General features: G+C 37.0%; 1 protein-coding gene across 2 annotated transcripts in view; it reads right to left on the bottom strand.

Annotated features, from left to right (window-relative positions):
- fbxl17 (F-box and leucine-rich repeat protein 17) overlaps nt 1–27364 on the bottom strand; it is a 303931-nt gene that overhangs the window by 20447 nt on the left and 256120 nt on the right. For both annotated transcript variants that reach the window (XM_038308067.1, XM_038308068.1), the window contains one exon: nt 6976–7118. In XM_038308067.1, the coding sequence (XP_038163995.1) occupies nt 6976–7118 (143 nt within the window). The remainder of the gene's footprint in view (nt 1–6975; nt 7119–27364) is intronic.

Raw genomic sequence — 27364 nt, 5'->3', positions numbered from 1 at the left:
ATTATAAGGTTTTTGAAGGTGTAGAAAAATGCAATCCAGCTACTGAGAAGGCTTTACAGTTAACAGCAGAGCCACTCACTTTACTGATGTTATTGTACAAACCAAAGAATGCTCTATTCAACAGAAATGGATTAAAGAAAACACTGTTCTCAGCTATGAATACTTCAAAAAGCGTTTCACAGTGGCAGCTAAGGGAAGACTGAATGAATTGATTTGATTTTCTTTTTAGGACCAGTCTGGATCAATCACATTCTTTCCACTCATCAAAATGCGGCCGTTTGGCCCCCGAGGTATGAGGGATGTAATCGTTTGAGGCAGGCGGAGTCCGCCACTTGCCCTGGCCTGAGGGTTTTGAGTTCAATTCTCCATTATGAGCTGCATTAACAGCAAATAACATGAATTCCTCCAAGAGTTACACACAGACACTATGATATTGAGCATTTATAAACACAGTAAAACACAAAGGAGTTCCTTCAGACAGACGTGAAGGGAAGGCCAGAGGAAAAAAAGCTCAAAAAAACGAACACATTCCTCTCTATTAAGGCTGAAGGTGATTCATCTTTAGAAAATATAATTGAAGGAATGTACTCTGATAGGCATATGGGTTGCCCTTACTGTATGTATGTGCTTATGAGCATGAAGATTACCCTCACAGGGACTGAGCTGCGATATCTGAGCACTGTGTGCAGCAGCAAACATCACATTCAGGCTGGCAGGGCTTTCAACTCTATGCAGTTCGGAAGCGCGTTTGCACAAACCGTGACGAAGGAAACGGATCCTTCACACTGCTCCACATGAGGGGAGCCAGATGGATCCCGTTAACAGATCCTAAATGAGTTCTGCACTTTCTAAGTCTGCCGACATTCTGTGGAGGCTGCTGCATTAAAATTCACAATGTTTTGACAAATCGAAATAAATTTACACACTGCACAAGCACAGAGTTTACTTGTTTGCTTGCACCAATGTGTCAAGGTTATCATAAGACTGTGTTTGTCTGAGACTGACACTGTGAAACCTAACACCGTCAGATTGTTTGGCAGCCCTTGTAGAAGGACAGACGTAAAAGGAAATATATTTATTCTAAAAAGCCAAATTAGATTAGAAAAATATAAATACGTAGCTGTGGGAAGTTAGTGACAGACACGATATTCAATTTATCAGGAGTCAGTTTATTCCTTTTCATTTTTTTTTTGCTATTTGTGCAAAATCTCTCCAAGGCATTTCGCTCAGAAGGAACTAAGAAAATTCCATGTAAGGGAAAAATTTACCTCTTTTGCAATACATCCAAAACACTTTCGACAGCATCAACAGGACATTTTGTGCGCTTAGAAGAGTACATAACAGTTTATTTTTGCAATGCAAACATTTACAACAGGTATGCAGAGGTATGTTATTTTCTATTAAAAGCAACAGGACTCAGTATTAGTTGGGTTACACTGAAGTTTCAAATGCATAAATATTGAGAGAAATCTGTAAGTGCATAGATCCCTATGCAATGGAAAATAATGTTTACTGTAGATGAGTTTGTTAAAGACTAAGGCTTCAAGCATTGGACAAAAGTATATCTATCAAGCAGAAAGGTAGGACATTTTTCCAGAGAGGTAAACACATTCTTTAGGAACTTTTTTTTTTTTTTTACTCTTTTTGTTAATGTCAGCTAAAGGGCACATGAAGTTCTCTTTTAAAGTGCTGCTGACTGTGAACACTATTTAATGCTGCTATTACAGTAAGAAAAAAAAAAAGTACTTCCAAGAATGTTTAAAATCTGATAAACTAAACCATATTAAACAATCAAGAAATTATGTCCCGTTATGATCTAATTAGATATTGATATAACGTTTCATGGAAAATGTTGATCGTCTGTTGAGAAATGTTAGTAAACCACTTATCAATTAGAATCTCACCAATCAACATTCAAGTAAACAAATGTAGAGAAAACTGGTTTGTGTAAACTTTTACATTTGGAGAATAATTCGATTGTTCTCAAATGTAAAAGTTTACACACATTTCACTAGTATTAGAATTGTTTTAAACTTGGGTAGAACCTTTGAGGCATTCTTCCATAAACCTCTGTTAGTTGTCTGGAGGAATTTTGACTCATTCCTCGTGACATAACTTGTTTAATTGATTTAGACTGTAAATCACCTTGCTTAAGCCGGGCATACACTGTGCGATTTTTTTTCCAATCGTTACATGCAGCTACAGCTCACACTGTACGGTGAAACCACAGGGTTTCGTCGTACAGTGTGAGTTCCAGGCTCACGATGCATGTTGAGCCCGACGCTCTGATGCGATCAACCTGCTCACACTGTACAACTAAAAACCAAGTCGGACTCAGCTCCGCAGTGAGATGGACCTACTCTGACTCGTCTATCCAGAAGCCAAATTAGTAAAGAGGAATATGAAGCTCACTAGAGTGAAACGCACTGCCTTGGCAATTTGTGCCATTTTGTGTGCTGAAATCCCTAAAAAGGAAAGGCGATTTTGGACAAAGACATGGCTGAGCAAACATGGCTACTATGGTCTGTCAATTTTACATAAAGAACTCCATTTCACTAGCACCCCCACCATGCTTCTGTGTCGTGAGAGACAGATCGCTCCTCGTTACCGCCTTTACACTACACGCCGCATGATCAAGCTGAAAGCCGCCCGATCGAATAATTCTCACACGACTGGAAAATCGCCCCGAAAACCGCACAGCTTTATGCCCGGCTTTATGCACAATTTTTCAGTTCCAACCACAGGACTACAATGACCCTGAGATCCAGGCTCCACAAACAACTGTTTCTCTTAAGCTGCTGTTGTGTTAATGTACCTGTATGCATAAGTCTCATCATCCATTTGAAAGACTTCTTTGTTACAAAACTTGAACTTCCTGGCCTATGTTTTCAGATGTTGCTTCCGTATCTTTACTTAATGTGTTTTGCTTTTTTTTACTTTAATCTGTCCCCTGACTTCTTGAGCAAAGGTTGATTCTTTAGTTTTCCCTCCCTTTCTCTGAATAACAAACACAACAATAGCTACCAGGCTGAGTTTTATATAGTTAATCTGTCAGCATTTTGTAAACACTGCAAAAAATATACTATTACTATACTATTAACCAAGAAGAAGAAAAAAAGAAAAAAAAAAGCTGTTGGCTTCTGATTGATATATTGAGCAAATAAATTAAACTGTAATCTTGTTTTTCAAGTACTCTGGATGACATTTCACTCATCCAGAAGATGACATATTATAAATTAATCTGGACTATGGACTGATTATTAAGAGTACAGTTTAAGATTTGTGCAAAATTTATTTTTTATTTTGGGAAAAATAACATTTTTGAAATAAACATAAGAAAACATTAAATAGATTGATTTAAAGTGGAATTAATTATAGAAAATTGATAAATGACTCTTTAAAACACAGTTTGAGATTTGGAAATCTTACACTCTTTTGTTAAATGTGAAATTAGAATAAAACAATTTAGGTCACTATGGAAGTGATATTTACTCAGAACAAAATAAAGCATATAAATAAACATCAGTTTTTCCTTCCCCTGTTCTGCCTAGGTGATAATTATCTATTGTAAAGCCTAAATAATCACCCTTACAAGTCAAAAAGGAAGCTGAGAGGATAAATTAAACAGTTTTTCTTTTTCCAGTTTAAAATGTGGGTCATTCCTGTTTTTATTAGCTCGACTGTATCTATCGATTGCTGGGTCAATGAGTCAGTGTGGTGTTGGTGAACTTAATGAAAATGTAGTCTGAGTGATCACCTGCTGTGTAATGCTGTTTCACTTTACTACTTACAGATAAATATGATAGATACACATTTATGTCTGCTGTAATGTGAACCGAGTACACTGCCTCATCCAAGAGACCTCACAAATGGGGGTCACTGTCAAATCCTCATGTAATATGATTTTATTACAGTCTAAATAGATAAATATGATACACTGATGCACTCGACACACTTAACCATCTGAGAGCATTCATTTTTATCTAAGAAATCCATAGGGTCAACTGGGAGGCCACAACTCGCAGATATCCACCGATTTTATAATGAAGGGATAAAACTGATGGGTTTCCAACCTGCTGAACAGCCTTGAACATAAGTCAAAGTTCCTCCTACCACTTTTTATCACCACCTTTTTATCACTAGCACAATTTAAAAGGAGACTGGGGAATTTTATTGTGAAATCCAAAACCAAATGTAAAAATGTTTCTAAAGCTAAAAGAAAAAAAAATGATAGAAATCTATTCAAGGCATTATTAGGTAGACCTTTTATATAGGTAAGGGGTTTGAGCTGAGCTACAGAAAAGTAAGCCCCATTTACACTACCCTCTGAAAACTGATCCATGCAGAGGTCGGACTGAGCTTGGATCAGTTAACCATGGTGAGCTCAGTTCGTTACGACTGTTTACACATCACGTCAGCACGGTTCCTCACCTCCTAGTGACGATCTACAGTACAAATGATCTCTAGAGGTAAACAAACAAATGAACATGGCGTGCCCGTAACATTAAGAGAGTTTGGTTATAACTGTGATATTTTTAATGTTTGGGAAAAGCAGGCGAAGAAGGCAGTCTTTGGTGAATTTACTTGACAGAGACGGTTTTTTGAAAGTGGATATGACAAACTTTAGTCTAATCAGGGCTTACAGACAGGAAACAACAACAGACGTTGAGGTTCATCACACTGCTATGCAGAATCATCGCTGGAAATCGTATGGCACGGTATGGAAGCTAGTATTTTTAAGAATGCATGAAATTTCCTGATTACGGGGGCTGACTGTAAATAGGTGACGTGGTCTGCTCATGCTCTCTTTGTTATCTGAGGACTGAGCCAGAACTGAACCGCACCAATCTCTACTGATGAACTAGTACCAGTTTAGTGCAGTTCGGTTAAAAAAGATGGGCCAGGTTGTTATCCTGGTAACAAAACTACAAAAGCTTTTAAGGTTCCTGATTGGACAAGATTTCCTAAAGTCAATATACCTCTGCTAATTAACAATGCTCTAACAAGGATTAGCCTCATACAGATTTATTCAATCCTATTTTTTTTTTTGGCACATAAAAAAATTTAAAGATTCACTTGTTAAGAAATAAATCATATCCAAACCAACCTGACCCTTTTGAAGACAACTAGGCACTAGGGCCACAACCAGGGCGGCACAATTTCTGGAAAACATATATCTGCGAGATTATGAGAACAAACTGCAACCGTTATAACCCCTTTATTGCTTTTTCAACATCTCATTTTCATTTGCACAATCCCTAAACTTTAGCTGCTTCAGCAGCCAAAAATGTATTTCAGTTCTTGTTTTAAAGGACACTTAGAGTCCATCTACCTGGTCAAACTCATGATTGGCATGTGAAGCACGAACGCACTAAAAACCGAAATAATATTATCCATCTAAACATTTGACACAAACCAAAGTCTTCTGTACACAATGATATTGTGATTTGATATTAAATGGAGGTCTAAAAACAACAAATGTCATTGTAATGACTGGCAAAGAATTTTTCACATTTATTTGATGATTTATAACATCAAATATGTTTTTATGCTGAGGTTAAAAATACATTTTTTGGCTTATAAAACAGGCGATAGCATTGCTACAGATTTTATTTAGCCCATTTCATATTTGCAATATGCACCAGAGATTAATAAGAAGCCAAGTACAAGGATCTGGTGAACCGCTATGTGCTAATTTTGCCTCTATATTTTCTACAAATCTGTTGTGGAGAGTTTTAATCTCTTCTGCCATCATCTGCTGGGGTAACAGCATCAGAACAAATGACTGAAAGAAGCTCAACAAGCTGATAAAAGTGGCTTTTCTCATTAAGAAATCCTTTTTTCACAAACACAAATTTTCATAATTAACAGAGTTGGTATACAGCAGATGATGGAAACATTTGATGCATTTTCCAGCTGTGGGACCGATAATTTTTGCACAGATGCATTGAGTGATGGTCCAATTTATTTCTAATCATTATTACTGTCACATTTTCAAAATAATATATGCAAACAACGTGGATGCCGAATGTGCAAATCTACACATTATCCATCCAGTATTTTCTTTATTTACCCTTTAATAACACAGGAGATCTCATGAGACACATCATTTCATTTTCAAGACAACAAGATATAATGTCATGTAGATTACATTCTGTGTTTGAACTGGTGACAGTAAATATGCTACCGAGTGAAATTATAGAAACCTCCAACAAGAATACCAGCAGTAATGATGATGAGGGGGATGAAGAAGAAGGATAATTACACATTTATGCTGCAGGAAAGCCAAATACCCAGTAACCTCACTCATTGCGGATACCTTTAGTTTGTATTTATATTTTTTGCATAACTTAACAGTTTTACAGAGACGATACTGATAACTATGATTAAGTTTTACACAAATTAGATGTTTGGATTTGGTTTAAATAAATCTATCTATTGTTTTTTTTCATGTGCGGTACCTGTAGATGGGAGCGAAAACAATAATAATATGTCAACATTAAGAAGAGACAACCAATTATAAATTCTAATTTTCATAACCAAACATGATTGAGTGTTTAACTGTAGAGGAAATATTTTGCATGCTGAAAATACCCTAAACATAAAATGGCAAATAATAACAATACTTCTAGTCACAGTGAAAGCGGGTGGTCTATTCATTACACTAAAAAGTTACTATAATTTCAATAGCAATGTTTTCTGAACCCGATGGCAAATAACTGTGTTGCCTCAATGACAAATCTAAGACTTTAATTCTCTGCTTGTTACGTTCCATATTTTCAGTGACTGTTAAATCTTGATATTTGAATTTCCATTTTAATCATCACTATCTTCTCTTAACTCTTTACTGAGGGACACAAATGCATGCAAATTTACTTAAATATGACTTTCTGCCACAATATGTGAACACACACAGAATACACACACAAAGCAATCATCTGCTGTAGTCACAAGTTTAGCAATGAGCCTTGTTACCTTGTCACACCTCATGAGGCCCAGGTATCGGAGGGACCGGCTGCTTTTAGCGATCTGTGTGGCTCCTTTGTCTGTGATGTCTTTGCACCAGCCAGCATCCACGGTCTCTATGGTGCTACTGTACTGACCTATGGCTATCAAAGCTGTGTACATAGAAGGGGAATGGGGAAGGAGAAAAAAAAAAAAAAAGGTGTTATTCAGAAAACCGATTCAATGCAAATTTGGTAGCAACATTATCCCTCAGAGATACACAGAAGTTTTAGATGAAACAAGGGCAACTCATCCGACTAGCTGTGACACGATTTTGACGTTTAGTCAACACCTTGTAAAAAATCCACACACATTTAAATATTGAAAACTCACCCACACACCCATGTTTTTGCAGACAGACAGCTGCAGGAGTCATACATCAGAATATTGGCATGAGTCACAACACTGAAAGGCAATGACAACGACACAGCGCCAAAGCAAAGTGTGACTCCATGCCAGTGTATGATATAATTTCGCATGTGTGTGTGTGTGTTTGTTGACTGGTGCCAAGGAAGACATAAATGACATGGTAAAATGTAGCCAGCAAAAACAAACATCTCTTTCTCTGGGGGCTTTGATAAACCAGCGAGGCATTTGTGAAAAGATGGAGGTTTAAGTCACTGACTTTGCATTTCTTTTAACATAGTGGAATGATTATGAAAACTGAAAACAAATTCAACATTTTAGGAAAAAGGAATCACATGCAGAGATTCTGATTTGATTACTCAGGCACAAATTCTGCTTGTAAGTTCAAATATATACATACACCTGCACAAATGTTTGGTATCCTCTAGTAAAGTTCTCGTAGACTGTATGATTTCTGAACCACTGTCTTCCATAATCCTGATATGATATCTGACCGGTCCTCTTAACAGAAATTTTAGAGTTTATTTACATTGGTAAAGTTGTTAGCTTAAACACAGACGATGGAGAGAAATTGGATACAATGATTAAGATAAAGCCAGCAACAACCTCGACACAAGCCTATTAGAAACTTTAAAACGCTGAAGCCCCAATCACCCTGCAAGACCAAGATCAACAAGCTCAAAAACTTATGGGGAAAAATACAATCAATTAGAGAAGAAACAGATTGAGTTGCTTGCCCAAAATTGCAAGTATACCTTTTTAGATATTCAAGATAAGGCTCATAGACCTTTCAGGCACAGTGGTGGGACCACCATGCTGAAAGTCAGTGGTACTGATGCATTGCACAGAGTGGTGCAAAGTGGAACATGAAAGACTACATCTAAATTATTATGCGTCACCTTGAAATTGACTTATTGTTGAATGTTTCTGAGAGCCAATTAACAGACACAAATTTGTGGATTTTTGCTTGAAAACCATTAGTACTAGAAAGCAAACTATTTCAAATTAGCCTTATTCATTCTGACAAGAAAAGGTCACGTATTAGGGGTGGAACACAAACTCCACGGTTCGGTTTGGTTCACGGTTTCGTGGTCACGGTTTTCGGTTCGGTTTCTTTCCGCCGTCATCGTAGGTCACTCTAAATGCAAAGTGGTCCCATACAGCAGACCTATAAAGTGCTGCTGGCGCGTCTTCCAACCCTTCCTCTTTCCCACTCGCCATACCCACACAATTCTCCACAACAACTGATTTTTTTCTGCTACACCCGGCTACGCTGCTTTGCTTCTTCTTCTTGTTTACTACTGGTGGTTGGCTTTGGTCGCAGTACCGCCACCTTCTGCTCTGGAGTGTAAACCCTTCGCCTATGAGAAAAAGGAGCAGCGCATGAACCGAACGAAACACACGCGAATCGAACAGAGACAGTCGAACCGAATGGTTCGGACAGTTTTCATAAATCGTACCATCCCTATCACGTATCTAGCCAGATTTCTAAAAACACCAAGTGGGTCCTCTGCAACTTGTTAGCAGGCACTTATTTTTGCACATATATTTGTATACTTCAGCCTATTTGAACACAATATTTAAGTCATTCCACCTTGAAATAAATTAAACCTTAAAAGGGAGAATAAAAAATTTAATATATGTCAATATGTCAATAATATGTCAACAATTTTTCTCAAACAGTACAGCATTTCTCACCTGAGTCCTAATTGTCTTAATGTAGTGACAAATTAAAATGTACAGCAAAAAAAGTGAGAAAACATCTTCTATAGTCTAGATCCTAGAGTTGATACAATGTATTAACACCCAAATACAAGCAGACACACAACAATCTCCCTCATCAGTCTTTGGCACATCAATTGTGTGCATCCCTGAGACCTGTGCTCAATCAATCAATTGAGGGCTCTGCTTGGAGATCGATTGGCAGTTCCTGTGCTTTGTTCTTCATTTTCACAACCATCACTAATGAGAAGCTGAGAGAAGGAAGGATAAGAGGTGAGGGAAAGATGAAAGGAGGAAGATAAAGACAGAGAAAGCCTTTGACAGCCCCTTCAAATAGCTCCTTAGCCCTGATGTTGTTTCTCATTTGCAGAAATCCATTATACCTCAAGCTTTTTATTTAACAAACGAGTCTGAAACATCTCTACCTCAACAAGCAAGAAAAAGTCTTGTCCTCACCGTTTCTCTTTTATGAAAACCACTTCTGGTCGTACGCTATTAAATAACAGTCACCACATCAGAAACGTTACTGCATATCGAGTATGACTTGCAGCACAGGACGGTGTGTCTAAGTATATGTATATGAATGTGTGTTGGAACTATTGGAGCCTTTATTTTCCCACAGGAGAAGAAAAATGTATAAACCTATGCTCTGTTCTCCATGTCCTTAAATCCTCTTCCAGCTGTGTAAGTACAGATTACACATGTGTGCATATGGTATGTTACATGGTTAATATATAGCTCTTGCCACTTGAAATGCGCCACATGTGGTTCCATTTGTGCTCCATCATGCAAGGTATAATGGTACATTATGGCTAAAGACAAAAGATGCTTTGAAGATACAGCATGTTTCAAGTAAAACAGCAACATGGTGGAGAAAGCTTTAGCAAAATGGATAGATTAAAAGAATATGAGGTAACCAAATGATAAAGTTGGGAATTAGGCCAATGCTACGGACACTGACTTGTCTGTGAACTGAAGAGCATGGAAAACTGGAGTGTTTTCAATGTAATAAAACGTTTTATATCTTATTACCTTTATCATTTTTATTAATGATGATCCAGTATATGATTACCTTGGTTATGGGCTTATATCTGAGAAAAAAAGACACACACATCACTGCTGTTTAGAACACATGCAGAGAGGCTGAGGAGGTTTCTGTGGAAAAGACAGATCAAATAAAAATAAAGTGTGAGTTTTGCAGTTATACGATTCAATACACTGGATATTTTAGACTTGTTCTTTAGCAGAAATACATTCAAGATCCTCTCAACCCAACCCTGCTTAGGATAAGTATGACATGAAAAGCATAGAATAAAATGTGGAGGCTCACTGATGGGAGTTTAAAGACAAAATGAAAGAAAATGTGAATGTCATTTATCTCAAAATTTCTCTGCTGCATTCAATCTGCCTCAAGTGGCTGGCATTTTAAAATTTGCTGGCGTTTCATACAAGAGACGAGAAAATGCTAATATTTAATTTATAAATTTATTTTGAATCATTATATCTCAATCAAATTATTTCTGTAATACAAAGTTAAGTTGAAAGCTATTTTTTTTTCTCCTAAAAATAAAGATACATATTACATTTGAATGATCCTGCTGCTTTTTATTTATACTTCATGTCTTATTTCAAAAGATTTTATTAATTCTACAACTCTTGATTGTGACTCACAATCACTGGATTTCAAAGGAAACCTAACGGTTTTGTTTCAAATGATGTTTAAAAAGGTACAAGATTTGATAGATCAGCACAAAGTAGAATTGTCTGTCAGCCAGAGTTTTCCACATCCAGAAAAAAAACATTTAATTTATTCTATTTTTTGAAAAATAGCTGCTCCTCATTCATTCAGGTTTAACAGAAAGTGTATATAAAGAACAATATACAAGTAATGGCCCCAATGCTCCCTTGGATTTTGTACTGGACTCACACTGGGCCATTTTAACTTGAATAATCAAGTTACTGTATGCCATTCCTGGTGAACATTCACCCCTGTCGCGTTTTTTCTGCAAAAATGGTGAGTTCCTTCTTATCAGCCATGTTTATTTTCTGCTTTTTTGATGGACAAAAGGCATACATTTTGCCAACACCTTCTTTTCACATGTTTGCTTCATCTGCAACATGACTGGATTACTAGAGGAAGGAAGGAAGGAAGGAAGGAAGGAAGGAAGGAAGGAAGGAAGGAAGGAAGGAAGGAAGGAAGGAAGGAAGGAAGGAAGGAAGGAAGGAAGGAAGGAAGGAAGGAAGGAAGGAAGGAAGGAAGGAAGGAAGGAAGGAAGGAAGGAAGGAAGTTTATAACTGATATTCTAACCTGGGTTGTTTGTGGAATCTACACTGGTTTAACGTTTGCTCTGTTAGTTCATTAAAAATGTCACTATGTGCCGACAAGAAGTTATAATGAATACTGTTCTACAGATGCTAGCCATTGAGAAGTAGAGTATCCTATTTTTTTAATAATTTAAAACATTTTTATGACTACTGTTAACTGAGCATTGATGTTGATCATCACTAAGTGCACATGCTTTTTTTTTTAAATATGAATAATAATAAAATAAGTCTACTTTTTTTCTACATGGCTTAAAAGTTTGCTTAAAATATTCCTATTCTTTTTCTTCATAAAAACATTTTATGATAAAATAATAATAATAACAGAGAAATTAAAACAAAGTTCTGACTGTGAAAAGGAGAGCTTGGGGACAGGGAATTGTCTTTCCTCCCTCGTACTGATTTGCTGTCTGAGACACAGATAAGGTGACATGCAAGAGAAGTTGAGGTGAGAAGGCGGAAGACCAAGAGGAAAAAAAGATGGTAAAATCCCATTCAGCTCGCAGGAGCTGTGACCGAGTGATGACTACACAGTCACAGGCAGTAATGAGGACACCCTTTGCTGCCCTACCTGAAAATGGGTTTAGGATCAGTCAGCTGGTATGTGTGAAAATGTGTGTATCCGTGTACCTTTCGCTCTAAAATTTATAAAGAAATAAAAAAACACCTTTAAGTCTCATGAATTCCTTAAAAAGCAAGCAGATATAACAGATTAATAAAACCTATAAGTTAAGTTTAATTTATAATTTTTATCTTGAAGAGCAGCTTTTATTTTTTGGTAAATCAAAAACTCAGATCTTTCTGTTGAAACTATTGCAGCTTGAGCTAAAAAAACTGAGTAAAACTACAAAGCTCTGGTGTTTCATTAACTCTGTTAAATCCCTGGATAGGAATATCCTAGCCTAATACTTTCTCAGCTCAGGCACAAGATGCTGTCTTACACCATGAAGGACAAATTCAGTTAAACATAAGGTGGTTTTAGGGTAAAGTAACTCTTTTAAGCAAAGTCAGAAAGTGGTCAACAGTTTGATGACTTTAACTTAAATGGTCCTTCTCCTTAATCAGCTGATCCTTCTACCTTTCAACCTAATGCCAGAGTCCCTGTGGTTTTGCATCTTTTAGAGTGTGATCAGAGATTTACTTAATAGATCAACCTAAATAATGTTGTATAAGTAATGCTACCTTATTGCATGAAGACATTTCCCATCTTTTTGCAGTAACTCTGATTAAGACAGAGTGCATTTCAAAGATGTATGTGTAAGCTGAATTAAGGCATAATATGTGTATGTATGTAACGTGTAAATTGTCCAATTCCAAACCCTTTCATTAGTTTTTATATCATTCTGAATATTTCATAAAAAAACAACCTTGTTGACTGGCATTACCTGTATGATAGACACATCATGAAATAAAACAATCAGCATCATGGCAAAGGATTATCCTACTCCTGTTTTCCTTCAACAGGACAGATTTAGACTAGTTGATTTTAAACATTTCAAACAATTAGAGCAGGATCTGTAAAAGTTTTGCATGTGTAAAAAAAAAGTGATAACTGTAAAGAGTTGTAAAGCTGAATCACTAACCCAATGCAAATATGATCAGAACAGAGGGAGCAAACTTTTTAGTGCATTTCCCTTCATGAATATGCAGAATATATGCAGATGGCCAAAAACAACGAAGCAAAGGAAGAAATTTATCAAACCAAAAGCAAGATAGTGGGGGAAAGTTTATCTGTCTATATTTAGCCCATTTTGAAATCTGGCGGGAATTCTGTGGTCATTGTGGTGAGATGCATTGACAGGCAATGCATGTTATATACGCACTATCCATCAGGAGAGGCGGGACAGCTCCCAGACGCCCGGCCTGGGAAATAAACAATCAATGTCATTGGTCCATTTCACTCAGGTATCTGCCTTGCTAAATCTTCAATAGACAGAACAGAGCAATTGGGAAAAAAGCAAACACTCCCCTTGCACCCATCTTTCTGTTTCTGTGGCGCATAACAAAATAAAAGGAAGAGAGAATTACCTGCAAAATGCAGTAAAAATAATGCTAGTTAGCAGGTAAATCATAAACCCAATGTTGAAAATTCTAGCGTAGTCTATTTGGCACTGCTTAATGAGGTTAGATCCACTTAGAGGAAGGGAACCGAAACAGACTTAATGCAAATGTTTTAAGTTTTTGCAAAGCACAATGTGAATTTTATAATGTTCTCTTTTCACATATGTGAACTTATTTGGACTTTTAGAAATGACTATATTAGAGTGCTATTTGTGGGAAAAGACATCTGCACTGGACATATTAGAGGGACCCAGTCATGTACTAAGCCTATATGAAAACATGCTCAAAATAAACCAACATACATCAAGCTTTGATCCTGAAAGGGTTTACTTAGTTATTTTTGAGCCTAACCCTAAAACTGTTTTAGGGACAGATTTTAAGTGTCACTTCTTTGTGTTAAATGTCAGGTATAACACTGTGTTTATATCTCATAAATGTGTTTTTACTTTCATTCTGATTTCATAGTAAATAACACCACAATAATCCAGCCTACTATACCTTTTCATTTCATTTTTGGACAAATAGATGAAAACGAACATTTAGGCCAAGAAGATGGAAAACATAAACCCAAATAAATAATTGCATAAATTATTTTAAATAGGTTACAACGTTAGTGTCCTTACAGTAAATGTTTTATTATAGAACAATTAAAATGAACATTCATTTTTGTATACAGATAGACATGCTAACATACAAATTATTTTAGATAATTTTGAGAGCAAAGTTGGAAAAAGAAAATAGTGAATACATAATTTTCTCTTCACAGAAATGTATTTCATAACCTAAAACCCATTATTTTAGACAATGTCCAAAGTAAAGGTTTGAGTAAAGCTGCTCTCAGCTGCAAAACAACACAGATAAACACTAAAAAACAGACTGTTTAAAACAGAGCGACATGTCTTGAATAAGCCCGACATTGACATTACTTTACTCCTTTGATGTCTTTTTGCAATGGGAAAGTGCTGACCACACTGTCTGACTGATAAATAGACTAACCTCTACTTCAAAGGTAATGGACCTGGTCAGGCGTAATCTAATTCAGTAAACAAAATTTGATGCATCCCTTGAAATGCGTATGAACTGTGGATGAGAAACAAGGTACAAGTTATTTCTTATTACGGTCAGAGATGAGTAAATGCAATGTTGTGAGAAGAAGATGGTGGGTTTTCTATTTCTCTGTTTCAAATGGCAGAAAATTGGAGGAGCCAAACTAAACAATGCACAACTTTTGTTCTGGAGATTTAGATCTAAGGTAACAAAAAGGCTAGAAACTTAAATCAACTGGCCGTCCCTGAAAGATGCATGAGGACGGAGGAGCAGACTGAAAAGTTGATGGTGGAACATTCTGGATGTGGGAAATTAATTAGATCCTGTGCTTGGTGGGGGCAGTGTGAGTGGGGTCACTCGCCCTGTGAGCCTCTGATATGCTGCATGCCAGCTGTAACATTTTGTTGCCCTGTATGCTCACGTTTTTTATGCGCTTGTGTGTGTCTTTTGTATAATAAATGCAGGCAATAAAAATGGCTTATGATTTTTACTTTGCAGCTAAACAAAGAAAAAAATAAGTTGCAGTAGTTAGAGGTCTGTAATTGCTGAATAATACATACAAATACAGAGGCTGCTTTAGCAGTTCATGTGTGTTAACCTTGAGAATGTCTAAAGTGGAGACAAAGATTGGAGAGGTGAGTGAATGACAAGGGAGGTGAGGGGAGAGATCGAGTGATGGGCAAGGACAGATAGACAGAATGAAGGGGTGATAAGGAGAGATGGAGCTATCAGAGAGGTGACCTACAGCACGCTTTTCTTTGACACTGAAAACAGCCCCTCCTCAACAGTTTGCAAACACATGCAGCCAGGCAATGCCTTTTTGCCAAAACACTAAAATAGTTGAAACAAAGCCTCATCCCAAACTCCAGATATAAAAGATCAAAATAAACACGCGGGTCTTCTGAGCTATTTACAGATTGTAAAAGAGCGGCGTCTGGGCTGTTTGATGATGTTAAAGTTGTTAAAATGAATACAGATATGAAGATTTCCCTTCTTGAATGCTGGAACTCTCCAAAGTTTGTCAAAGTGGGGCAAAAAAGTATTTAAAAATTCTTTAAAAAATTCTTTATTCTTTAAAAATCAGACAATGTGATTTTCTGGATTTTTTTTCTCATTTTGTCTCTCATAGTTGAGGTATATCTATGATGAAAATTACCGGCCTCTCTCATCTTTTTGAGTGGGAGAACTTGCACTATTGGTGGCTGACTAAATACTTTTTTGCCCCACTGTATGTTAGTTTCACTGTGGGAGCCAGCTGGGCAGCAGTATAAGCTGTTAATTTGAAAGTCTTTGTATAGTTTTCTGACCTCACTGCCAAAACAATGTTTGTCCACAGATACAGCATAACAGCTGACCTTGGTGTTATTGAAGTCACACTATTTTAATGAAAATATAATTTACTTCCCCCTATTGTAATGTTTGTGCGCATTTAACAGACAAAAATCTTTCAGTATTCTTGTAATCAGTGCTCTTTTTGATTGTTTTTTTTTTTTTTTTTTTGATGAAACTTTGAAAATAAAGTGCTTTATAGGCGATTTTACAAAACAAACAAATCCACCTGGTTTTTCAGGCTCCAACAATTTATCACTTACTTGGTGGGACAATAGGATAACAGCGTATGGGTTTGGTGATCAATGTGAGTGATCAGAATGCAGGTATGAATGGGCCAAGACGTTACACCTATTGAACAGATGTTACTCTACAAAGGGCTAAAGGCCAGGTCACACAGATACCATCCGACTTTCAAACCTACAATCCTTTTTTTTTTTTTCCCACGTCGCACTTAGTACAGTTCATATAAAGAGACTCTGACTGCGCAGGGCGAGCAGAACCCGAACTGTGAAGATTTTTTGAACTACTGTTGCTGTGCCCCACAAACCGAAACACTTTCTCCACATTTGACTGGAAATGATTTTGAGAATGTATGAAAAATAAAAAAATAAATGGTGCAACTACAAAGCAAAGCCCATTTCATGAGTCTTTCTGTCAGCATCTCATAATGGAAAGAGAATTCTATCCTATTCTAGCCTATCTTAAAATATAATGGGAACTATGTTTAAGGGAAAGAAAAACGTGGAAATAAAGGCTGTGGGATGGCTTACAGGGGTTCTGGATGAGGCAGCATGAGGATATTATCAGAGACGGATCTGTTAATTTTGTTGAATTTCATTTTGTTTTGTTTTTTATAAAGAGGGTAGAGTGATAAGCTACGCTTACCTGCACTGTCTGTGCCTCATTGCTTTGTGGTGCTCAAAGAGGATCACTATTTTACTATATCCATTTTCTGTCCTCCTGAAATTTGTAACCTTTTTTTTCTCTCAAGGAGGACGAAAAGCTGCACTTTCGTTCTGTCCCTCTTCTTTGCGAGTTTCAAAGAGGATCAGTACTTTATCCCTATTCTGTCATCCTGAACTCCTATCACTGGTAAAGTACTCTGTATTTGTTTAATTTTTCATTTATATTTTATGCATGAGTGTCCTGTCTTACTTTTGCACTGTGCTGGTAAAGATTCTAAGTCACTGATTCCAAAAAAAAAAATAAAAAACAGTTAACAACCAACCACTGGACTTTGTTTTCCAATTTTGAAGATATTTTCCTTCCCATCCAGGAAGCTTTTTGCACTGTGCAAATCCAAACGTGGCAGTTTCCCCTTGCGATGGACACATTTTATTTATTTTTTTCCCCAAAAGTGTTTGTATTTTACTTTGAAACTGCATCTCTCTTCCTGTCAGACCCATGAAATTGCCACTGAATTGCTGTGTAGTCTGACTAAAACAGAATTGGGGTCTATCTCAGTCAATCACAGATGACAAAAATATTGTGATGATGATGATAATGTTTAATCTGGTTTATCCTGTGTGAAAGGCCTTTATTCTGACAGCTTCTTTGTAACAACAGTTATAGCAATGGTTCTCAATCCTGGTCCTCAAGTACCCCTGTCCTTCAACTTTTAGGTGTTTCTTTACTCCCACACACCTGCTTTTCATGAGGTAATGATTTCTGCTGAACTTGATGGATGCTGAAGAGCTCATGCAATCATTTGAAGCAGGTGCGCTGCAACAGAGAGATATCTTAAACATTTGCACTTAAGGACCAGGATTCAGGACCACTAATTTATAGAATAAGTCATAGTTCTTTATTACAGTCCCGAATGTTTCATTTTACTCATTGTAATTCCACCCTGCTTCAGTTGGTTTGAGTCCATTTAGGGATCCTGCTCAGACCGATGTCTCAGTTCTGCTGGAATTTTTTGGATAAGGTCGGTTTCTATTTCATTATACAACCTGAGTTGTGTAGTATACACGGGGCAATGAGGGACAATTAGCCTCTCACGACCACTTTCCAATTGAGTATCGTATGGTCGGATTAAAATCAAACATTTGGAGTTCAGTCAACTCGCATGAGGTGGTCATGAGCGCATCCTGCTCTTGAAGCAGAGCTCGACCTTGAGCATTACATATGTGCAAAAAGGGAATTCTTCTTCTTCTTATCTGACCTTACTTCTACATAGATAAGTCTGACCAGCGCAATGTCTCTTCAGGGCTAAGTGGTACAGAATACTGTTGCACCGTTGCCATTTTTTGCCCCCGATACCTGGCTGTGCAGTATCAGCCGATGCCGATACAATACTGATATTGATCTGTTTCAAATTTATGTGTGTATGTATATATGAAGAACTGCATACTACTTGGATGTAAAATAATTACAATCATGGCTTTGTGAAGCTGCTGCTGACCTATGTGAAACAGGAAAAAAAAAAACAAAAGATTAATACAAAGTGAATCCAGTAGAAATTTTTATTGCCTTCATGGAATGGGTGACAATAGTTGGCTCTTAAAATGGTATCGGTGACTACCGACAAATAGGGAACCGATACCATTTTAAGAGCCAACTATTGTCAATACCACCATTTTAGAGAAGTACAGTATTGGGGCCCTGCCCGATACTGGTATTGGGGCAACACCAGTACAGAATGAGAAAGGACAGTAAAGTGTAGGAACACGGAAATGCAACAACAGTAGTCATGAGCTGTGAGCTTTTAAACCCTGCAGTTTCATCATATTCTTTGAGCTGCAGCTAAGTACGGTAACTGAAAATATCATATTATCCTGTCTGTAGAGCCAGGCAAACATCACAGCAATGACCATTTATGCCCTCTACTCTTCCTCACTCTGCTTATAGCTACATGAATGTACAGAAAACGTTTTGTGCCAAAACAATGGGTTTCTTGTTTTATTATGATAAAGGCAAAGAGGACATGGTTAGAGGTCCCACTACATGGTGCATGCTGGAAAAAAATAAAAAACTGAAACGCTGAGAGATAAAATTTAGAAACAACCGGACCACTTACAGCACTGTATAAAACATACTTCCATAAAATAAGATTTTTAGCCACACCTCCTCTCTCAACACTGCTCAGGTTATGTCCCTCTAATTATTGTAGTAAGGAGAGCTGTTGTGATTAAGTAAACTATTACTTTGGAGAAAAAAACATTGCAAAACAGCACACATTTCAGGTTATTGGCATGGTTCTGACAGCCACAACAGTCTTTCTCTGCTTTAGTTTCATGTATTTTCTTCACCACGGTACAGTATATGAGAACACGTGCAGATGGAGCTGCTTTTTTTACCCGATTATATCTGCATAAATAGCCATGTGCTTACTTCAAGCATGCAGAACAAAGGGGGCATACGAATTAGCTCCCACATGGTTTATTATAGAGAATGAATAATTATAATGACTGTATGCAAAGAAACTGATTCTGTGTCGTTGAAATTTCATCTAGGAGGTTAGAATAATCCAATGAAGAAGTTTTTGAGCCACAACTTTCAGGAGAAGTTCATTTTGGGAAAGTGTTGCAAATTCTGTATGCATAGTTTGAGATATTTTAGAAGAAGTGCTCTATCTTAAACCTAAACAATGCCACCTTAAGTGGAAGGTAGGGATAAGTGTTTATATAGGACAGGATAGAATTAAAACTTATGGAGTTCCAGATCTTCGTAGTAGGTTCATCAATAAAGAGAGGAAGAGAAGAATCCAGTAAGGGAGTGAGTTAAATATCATGGACTGAATCCAGCTCCAGCAGCAGCCAAAGACTCTTCTCTCTGAATTGTGATCTGTAGTTTGAGAAACAACTATTAGCTGCTCAGTAATAAAAGCTAAAGCTAGGGAGTTCCAATCCAATCTTCCTTTGGGAAGAAGTGCATCTTTGATAATCAAGGTATTTGCCTTTCCAAATTTAAAGATACATTACAAAGTGGAATCCATGGCAAACCCGGGTACAGGTCACATGATGTTCCTCCCCAACTGACATGAACATTGAATACTTAAGGAAGAAACAAGCTTTATCTGGAAGCAAAAAAATTATTTGCTGGAATTTGTAGTTATGCTAGCACCCTCATTCAGTTCTGCAAAAGAGGGCCATTGTAATCAGGCACTGAACTGATACAAGAGAGGCACCAGTTCCAAAAGTTATCTAATGTAAAAGATATCTACAATTTTGTAAAAAACACAACAAAAAACAATGACACACATCTTGGTAACAGTTGGGGTCAATTTGTATTTTACATCTGCAAAGAAATCCTGTAACAAAGGACGAGGATCTTGCCTTTGGGAACAAATAAGGACACCAAAATATAATAAAAAAAAGGCTAGAATGAACTACGGGAAAACATTTTTTATGTAACACTGTTACATAAAACCCACTGGGTCTTGCATATTCATAAACCAGCTAGTGTAGCTACTTATTGGCTGCACATAAAATACGATTCAAGGTCATTTATTGTTTACAGCATAAAAAACTGTATGCATTTCATAAAGCAAAGTACCTTATACCTGTACAAGTTCAAAAATTGAGTCCTTTACCTAATTTAGTGTTAACAGCATATTTCTACAGCATGTCTGTGACTGTTGTGCTGATAGACGTATCACACAATTAATTCAATTGAAAGTAATCAATTCAAAAATCTTTTTTTCAATCCCGAAGGGAAATTAAACATAGCAACCCACCAGCATTTTTTTTTTCAACAAGTTGGGATTAGATGTTGATAGCTGTAGGCAGGAAGGATCTTGTGTTGAGATATGTCTTAAAGGATCTAGAGAAGCCTCGGATGGAAGACACTCTTAACAGCCTTCTGAACATGACAGAAATATTATACAAGCAAGTAACAAAATCAAATATCAGTGAAATTAGGAAAAAATTAATAAAGTAAAAATATAATCCATGCAGTGTAAGTTTTGAAGAAATCATTATTCCAATGAGTGATTGTTTCAGCTCGTCGATGTCTATTAGGACCTTTGGCTTAAACATAAAAGTCTAATACCCCATTCCCACAGGCTGAAAAACCCGTTTAAACCCGGGAACAATTGGCTTTTAGTGGCAGTGGGTCCAGCTCACTGACCCGTGTCTATCGGGATCAGACGACTCAGCAAGCGACGTGTGTTAAAATTGCCTCCGCTCTGATTCTGCATTCTGTAGGAAAACCAGACCTGGGTCGACCCTTTAATTTACATGATACCATTGAACGCAACGAGCGACGTCACAGAGCAGGTGCATGTATACAGGGACTCTGAAACACTGGAAGTAAAGGGGCCGGTTAAATTTGCACGCCCCTTTCTTCATTTTTTTAATCTGTTAAAAAAGTTTTGAATATCCAATGAATTTCGTTCCACTTCATGGTTGTGTCCCACTTGATGTCAATACTTCACAAACAAATACAATTTTATATCTTTATGTTGAAAATCTGCAATGTGGCAAAAATGCTGAAAAGTTGACGTTTATATATGATAACAGCAAAATCAGGCGACTCAGATATATGCCGACAAAAAAACTATAAAACCGCACTATTGACATATTTTCAGAGCATTGGTGTTATATATATGTGCATAAACTCTGAAGCTTTATGAATGCCATCTTTCTTTTCCAAAGACGATATCAACAAAATACACAGACAAAGGATTCCCATTGTTATATGCAGTAAATGCAGGATATTAAGCCATATTTCAAACCCACAGCACCCTTGCTCCCATGGACCTCTCCTTTGATATTAATCCTCTGCACCCACTTTCTTTTTTTTCCTATGTGTTGGACTGTGTAAATACCAAATAAAGCATTCGAATTCTGGCAAAATGTTTTGCTACTTTTTATTTGAAATGAGAACAGAAGTGGGTAGAGCAGCGGAAATGAAAAGGTGGACAGATAAAGATGGGCTGAATTCTACATACTGAGTAGTAATAGGCATCTGAATGGATGAATGTTCTGCACAACCATGACTGGTACGGATTATGGCCGATCTTTCATCATAGGAAACAAGGGTTTAAAGGTAATTATATGCTACAATTGGATCCAGAGTTCAGAAGCGGACCCTTTTTTTTCAGCTCATATACATTGAAGTAGAAAGCTGGCTCTTGTGTACAGGACTACTGACTGCCATTTAATGTATAGCCATCTGAATGGTGAAAATGTTGAGCAGGGTACATGTATTTGTGGCTTCTGAGAGAGAGTTACTCTCTGCTGCCCATTTCACTTTTGTGGGAATGCAAACAAACAGAACAAAAAGACCTGCAAAGTTGCAGTAGGCAGATAAAGAAGCAGACAACAGTTTTCTAGGATTTTCTTTTTATTTAAGTACATTGGAAAGGCCCAACTATTAGTATTCCTCTACAAAACACACATCCCCTCTGACTTCATCTGAAACACAGTGTCAGCCTTCAAAGTACCACCAGGTTTGTTTCAGTGTCTTATCTCCAAGCTTTTAACAGTCAACTCCGTCTGCTTTGACCCAGTGGGAATCATTAACTAGAGACAAACTCCCCATGCCCATTTCCTAGAGAAAACCCCACTAATTATTCAATGGAGCTGTTTTGTCTGTTGCTGAACTGAGGGTCTAATAAGCCCCCCAAACAGCCCTAAAGTCAAACGATTACATAAGTTGCACTGCAATTACGTCAGTAAACCATTAACAGATCCTAGTCTCAAACAAAGAATGACCCAAGCTTAATTCTTCTGTCTAATTGTGAGAGCAATACAGACAAGCAGAGCTTGAGTTTGTTTGAAGGGAAATGGCCAAATAAAACATGTAATCAGTTATTTTTGGCAGCTTAACATAGTGATTTACCATTCTGCCTCATTTCAGTTTTTTCTATAGAAACATTTTAAAATCTATGTTTTTCCTCCAATTTGAGATCTGCTGATCTAATGTTTGAAATCTTAATTTAAAACACAGAAATTTTTAGCTGAAAAATAACAAAAACTAGAGACATATGAATACATTTACAGGCACATTTTACGCAGTTAAGTGCAAAAAGAAGAAAACGTTTGTTTTCCAATAATAAAGCATGTCCATCTTTATAATTAAGTGGGATGATTTGATTTTCCTACATTGTTCAGGTGTTTGGTTTGTCAAAAGAAATTCCTAATAGACCATGAGTCTGTAACTGCACTCATTCAGGTCCCACCAAAAGCTCTTTAGCAAAGTTTAAAGCGGCTGTGATGTTTTCTGATCAATACCTGGCCATAACTCAAATCACACGTCAAGTGCTATAACTGCATACAGAGGGCACACTCTACCAAAGTGCTCCACGCACTCCCATACACTTTCATGAGCTCAGACAGTGTTTTTGATCAATACCTGGCTATAGATCAAACATCTTTTCCAGTTTATGGGTAACCTTTCCTGAGGCTCATTTCAGTCGCGCACAGAATAACTCATGTCTTACTTGGTAAGGCTGCTTTGACAGGGTCTATGAATTTGATAAGAACACTTAAATACAAAATGGCAGTTTAAGAACCTCGTTTTCAAACTGCTGCATAGTCAAAGTGGCTCATAAAAACACAAAGCATGTCTTTTTTAGAAGCAAACTTCAAATACAGAGCGACAATAACATAAGGGAATAATTTCAAAAACAAAAAACTTTACTTTTCCTATTTTAAAGACAAATAGTTCCTATGCAAGGAAAAAAAAAATTAAACAGAAAGGTTCCATGTATTGTCGGTATTGTCCTTAGGTTAACCAGAGTTTAAAGATTTCCTAATGATTAACGAGTGATCATAGATGAGGAGCTAGTTATCATGCTGTCCTGCACATTAAGCAGGATGCTAAGAAAGGCAAAGAAATGTCTATGCTCACTGTTTAGAGAACTCAGTAGAGATTGTCCCCTTTTAATCAATATAAATAACGTCCTTCAGATTATATGTACTGCCAATGTCAATCAGTTTTGTTCACAAACAAAAAACACATGGAGTTTTACTGGAACAGTGTGTGACAAAGGCCATTTCTCAATATGTGTACTTGAGCATTCTCATGTATTCGTGAAACATCCTCAGCCTCAGCACTGTTCCAATTCACAAGAACACAAGACCGGGAACGGACAAAGTCTCCGGGTGTTGTTCTCGCCCCTCCCTCTTTACCGAGTATGCATCAGAGCAGACTTGTCCATTCTCAAAATTTACAGCAGTCCCAGCATGCACCAAGGCAGAAGCAGCTTCACAGAGTATTACGTTAAAAGTTCTCTTTTATGTTGCCATTGTTCTATAAAAGAATTTTCTAAAATCATTGAGGTGAGAACTTTATACTTTTACTTCACTGTATGTGAAGTACTGCTGGCTCTGATGATGATTTCGTGGTTTTATTTGGCAAAGCATTCATCTGATTTGTGTTTTTGTGTTTGACTTAAGTCCTCCATTAGGTTCGGCTTGAAGTATGGTGAAAGATCTATGATGCTGTGAGCCTGTTTCTCTTCCAAAAGCCCTGGAAATCTTGCTATAGTAAATTTAATCGTCACACGATATATATTAATTCAAATAAGAAAAACTGAGAGAGTCTTTCGGAAAAATTATAAATGGGAAATCATGTGTGACCTAAGTTGTCTAGACCCTGTAGTCTAGAGCAGTGGTTTATAATGTTTGGGTGGGACTTTATTGGTGTTTGTAGGCTTACAAAAAAGAGCAAATGTCACAGACCAATAAGATTGATTGATTTTTTTGTGATGACAGTTACTTCTCATTAATAATTGCTAAACATTGGTTGTCCAACCAATAGTGAGACTTTGATCCATTGTTATGGAGGATTTGAAGCTAAAAAAGAAAAGTTTGGAAAACAACTAATCTAGAAATATTATGAAAATAACTTTTTAAAGCTTCCCTTTTCTGTGTACTACAAATTTGAGAAATCTAATATAAGAGGACTGTCCTCCAGGTAAAAAGTGGCTGCATGTGCTGCAAGACTATTGACTGAAGTGGTAACGCAGACATTTTTGTTAAAAACAGATATTTCCTTCCCATTAGAAACATTGAGCTGTTATGATGATGAATCCATTGTTGATTTTCAGTTTGAGATTATTTCACTACAAAAGAAAGATATGTTTTTAAAGATTTTTTTTTCACCGCCCTGTTCCTTACTAGGGTATGAAATTGGTCTGGTCGATGCTTTATTCAGGACATTTCTAAACCTGACTTACCTGCGAAAAACAGCCTTTTTTAGTCCAATCACCACTTTACCACTGCAGCAAACACCATAACCAAGATGTTTCCTCTTTCTGTGGGCTCCCCATTGATATACGCCACATCCAAACTATTTCATTATTGACCCTTTCAGCTAACCTGCTCCATCCTTTCCTGTCAAGTATTTGATTCTCTCCGTCTTTGGTTAACTTATTTCATCTCAGCCTTTGTTAACTTCTTATAGCCTTTCTCACATCCTGCCTCCCCTTCCTCTCATGACTGGGCCTTTCTTACTTCCCTCTGATGTTTGCTTTTCCCTCATCTTTAATACCTCTCCATCCCCCCCTCCTGATCCTCTCTAAAGGATGTTCCTGTGTTCAGGGTCACTGTCACCATCTTAGTAGCTTTGTTGGCCTCTAACCTCTTTACGATAGGGGTCAGCGGCTGCCGCCATGGTGTTTAACATCCTCGTGGGAGACCTTCCATGCACATGGGTTACGGCGTGCAATATGCAATTCAAAGACACACACTGCTGTATGTAGTTGAAGCTTTCGAAATTATAGAATACTCTGTTACTCTTCTTCAGGGGGGAATGAAGGTGTTGTCAGAAACAAGTAAAGGAAATAGTTCACAATAGAAGAGAAAAAAACAGCACACTCAGATTAAATGAAGTGTGTTACTGAGCGGGATGAATTGAAGAGGGCACATACTACAAATGTGACATTTCTACACTAAACAGCAAAGATTTAAACAAGGCATTACGTTTGTTCAGCAAAGGGAGAGTTATGCAGTCTAATGGGTTTGGCAGACAAGATGGATGCCACTGCCATAAAATGAAATGCACAGGACATAAGAGGCGCTCTCAGGTTGCTTCAGTCCAAAAATATGATTATGAAATCAATCATATGGAATGGGAATGGAAATTTAGACATTTTCAAAACAGTTGGTGACATAGACAGCAGCAAGGTGTAAGAGTCAGAACATATTAATGGAATTAACTGAAATAATATAATATAGAAAAGTCTGGCACAACTACAATTATGTTTTTCAGCCCTATTGAAAGCAGTTGCTGAGTGCATCATGCAGCAATCTCTCCTCTTGATCGGAGATCTTCAAAAGGGGGTCCTGCATGGGGGTCGTAAAAGTTTTGGTTGATTAGCCTTTCTTTTTTATATATATATTCCCCCGTGCATTTTTTTTCCACTAATTGAAATATCTTTAAATCCACATTAACATGAATTCAACACACTGTAGCAAACAGATAAATGGAGGCAGAAGATGTTTCTCAGTCATCAATGCACACATTCAGCGACACACGGGTGCTCTTTCAAGCTGGGTACAGTTTCATTCACAACACCTGTCCCATCAGCCAGGAATCAGAATCAGAAATACTTTAATAATCCCAGGGAGAAATTACTTCATTACATGACTCCATATGTAATAGAGTGACTATAGGACCAGTTTGATATAACCCAATTTTATACAATATATATAATTAGGGGGTCCCCGCTCCATCTCCCCATCAGTTTAGGTCCTTGGCCTGGAAAACGTTCAAGACCCCTGCTCTAGATGATAGTCAGCCAATGAAACCCTCACTAATTGGGTTTAGTTACAAAAGTTGAACATTTTTCAAATAACTTGTGTCATATTGCCAGCCCATGTGCCAGCCTGAAATTTGACACCCACAAATTCTGCCATTCACTAGATTAAAGGCGGTCAAGTAATGTCGCTTCATCGCACAAGCTCCATACGAATGAATGGAGAACAACTGATGCTGCCTCTCATGTCTCATGCTCTAAACAGCAGCTGGGAGGAAGGATCTGCAACAATGCTGCTGAGTACGGGGTGCAGTAGCGTTTCCCTTAAGGAAATCTCTAACTCTATATACATGTACAGGGAGATCCTCTTAGTTTTTAAGAAACTGATTTCAAAGTTTTGATTTCCTTACAGTCTTAATTATAAAAAATGAACAGAAAGAAATGCTTTAAAGATATGCATAAAAACTATGCATGAAAAAACTATGCATAAAAAGATCTATGAATAATATTTACTTTTTTTTTTTTTTTTTTTTTTACATCCTAGCATATCTTTTTGTTTTTTCAGAATGCATACCATGCTGCATTAGCATTTGAATCATTTTAGGGTAGGTTTAGAGAATATATATATATATATATATATATATATATATATATATATATATATATATATATATATATTTTTTTTTTTTTTTTTTGCTGGCCTTTAAGTAGAACTTTCTAAAGAAAATGAAAACATTGATTTAATGGCTGATTCAAGCAAAGGCTAAAGGATTAAAATGCGAGTTTGAATAAATCTATAATTATGAATACCTTCATGCAAAGTACTGAAACTGTTTAATTACAAAGACTTTCATGATCTCA

This window comes from Cyprinodon tularosa, unplaced genomic scaffold, assembly GCF_016077235.1.
Source record: "Cyprinodon tularosa strain WSP-4 unplaced genomic scaffold, ASM1607723v1 ctg63, whole genome shotgun sequence".
NCBI classification, from domain to species: domain Eukaryota; kingdom Metazoa; phylum Chordata; class Actinopteri; order Cyprinodontiformes; family Cyprinodontidae; genus Cyprinodon; species Cyprinodon tularosa.
This window is presented reverse-complemented; position numbering and strand designations above follow the sequence as displayed.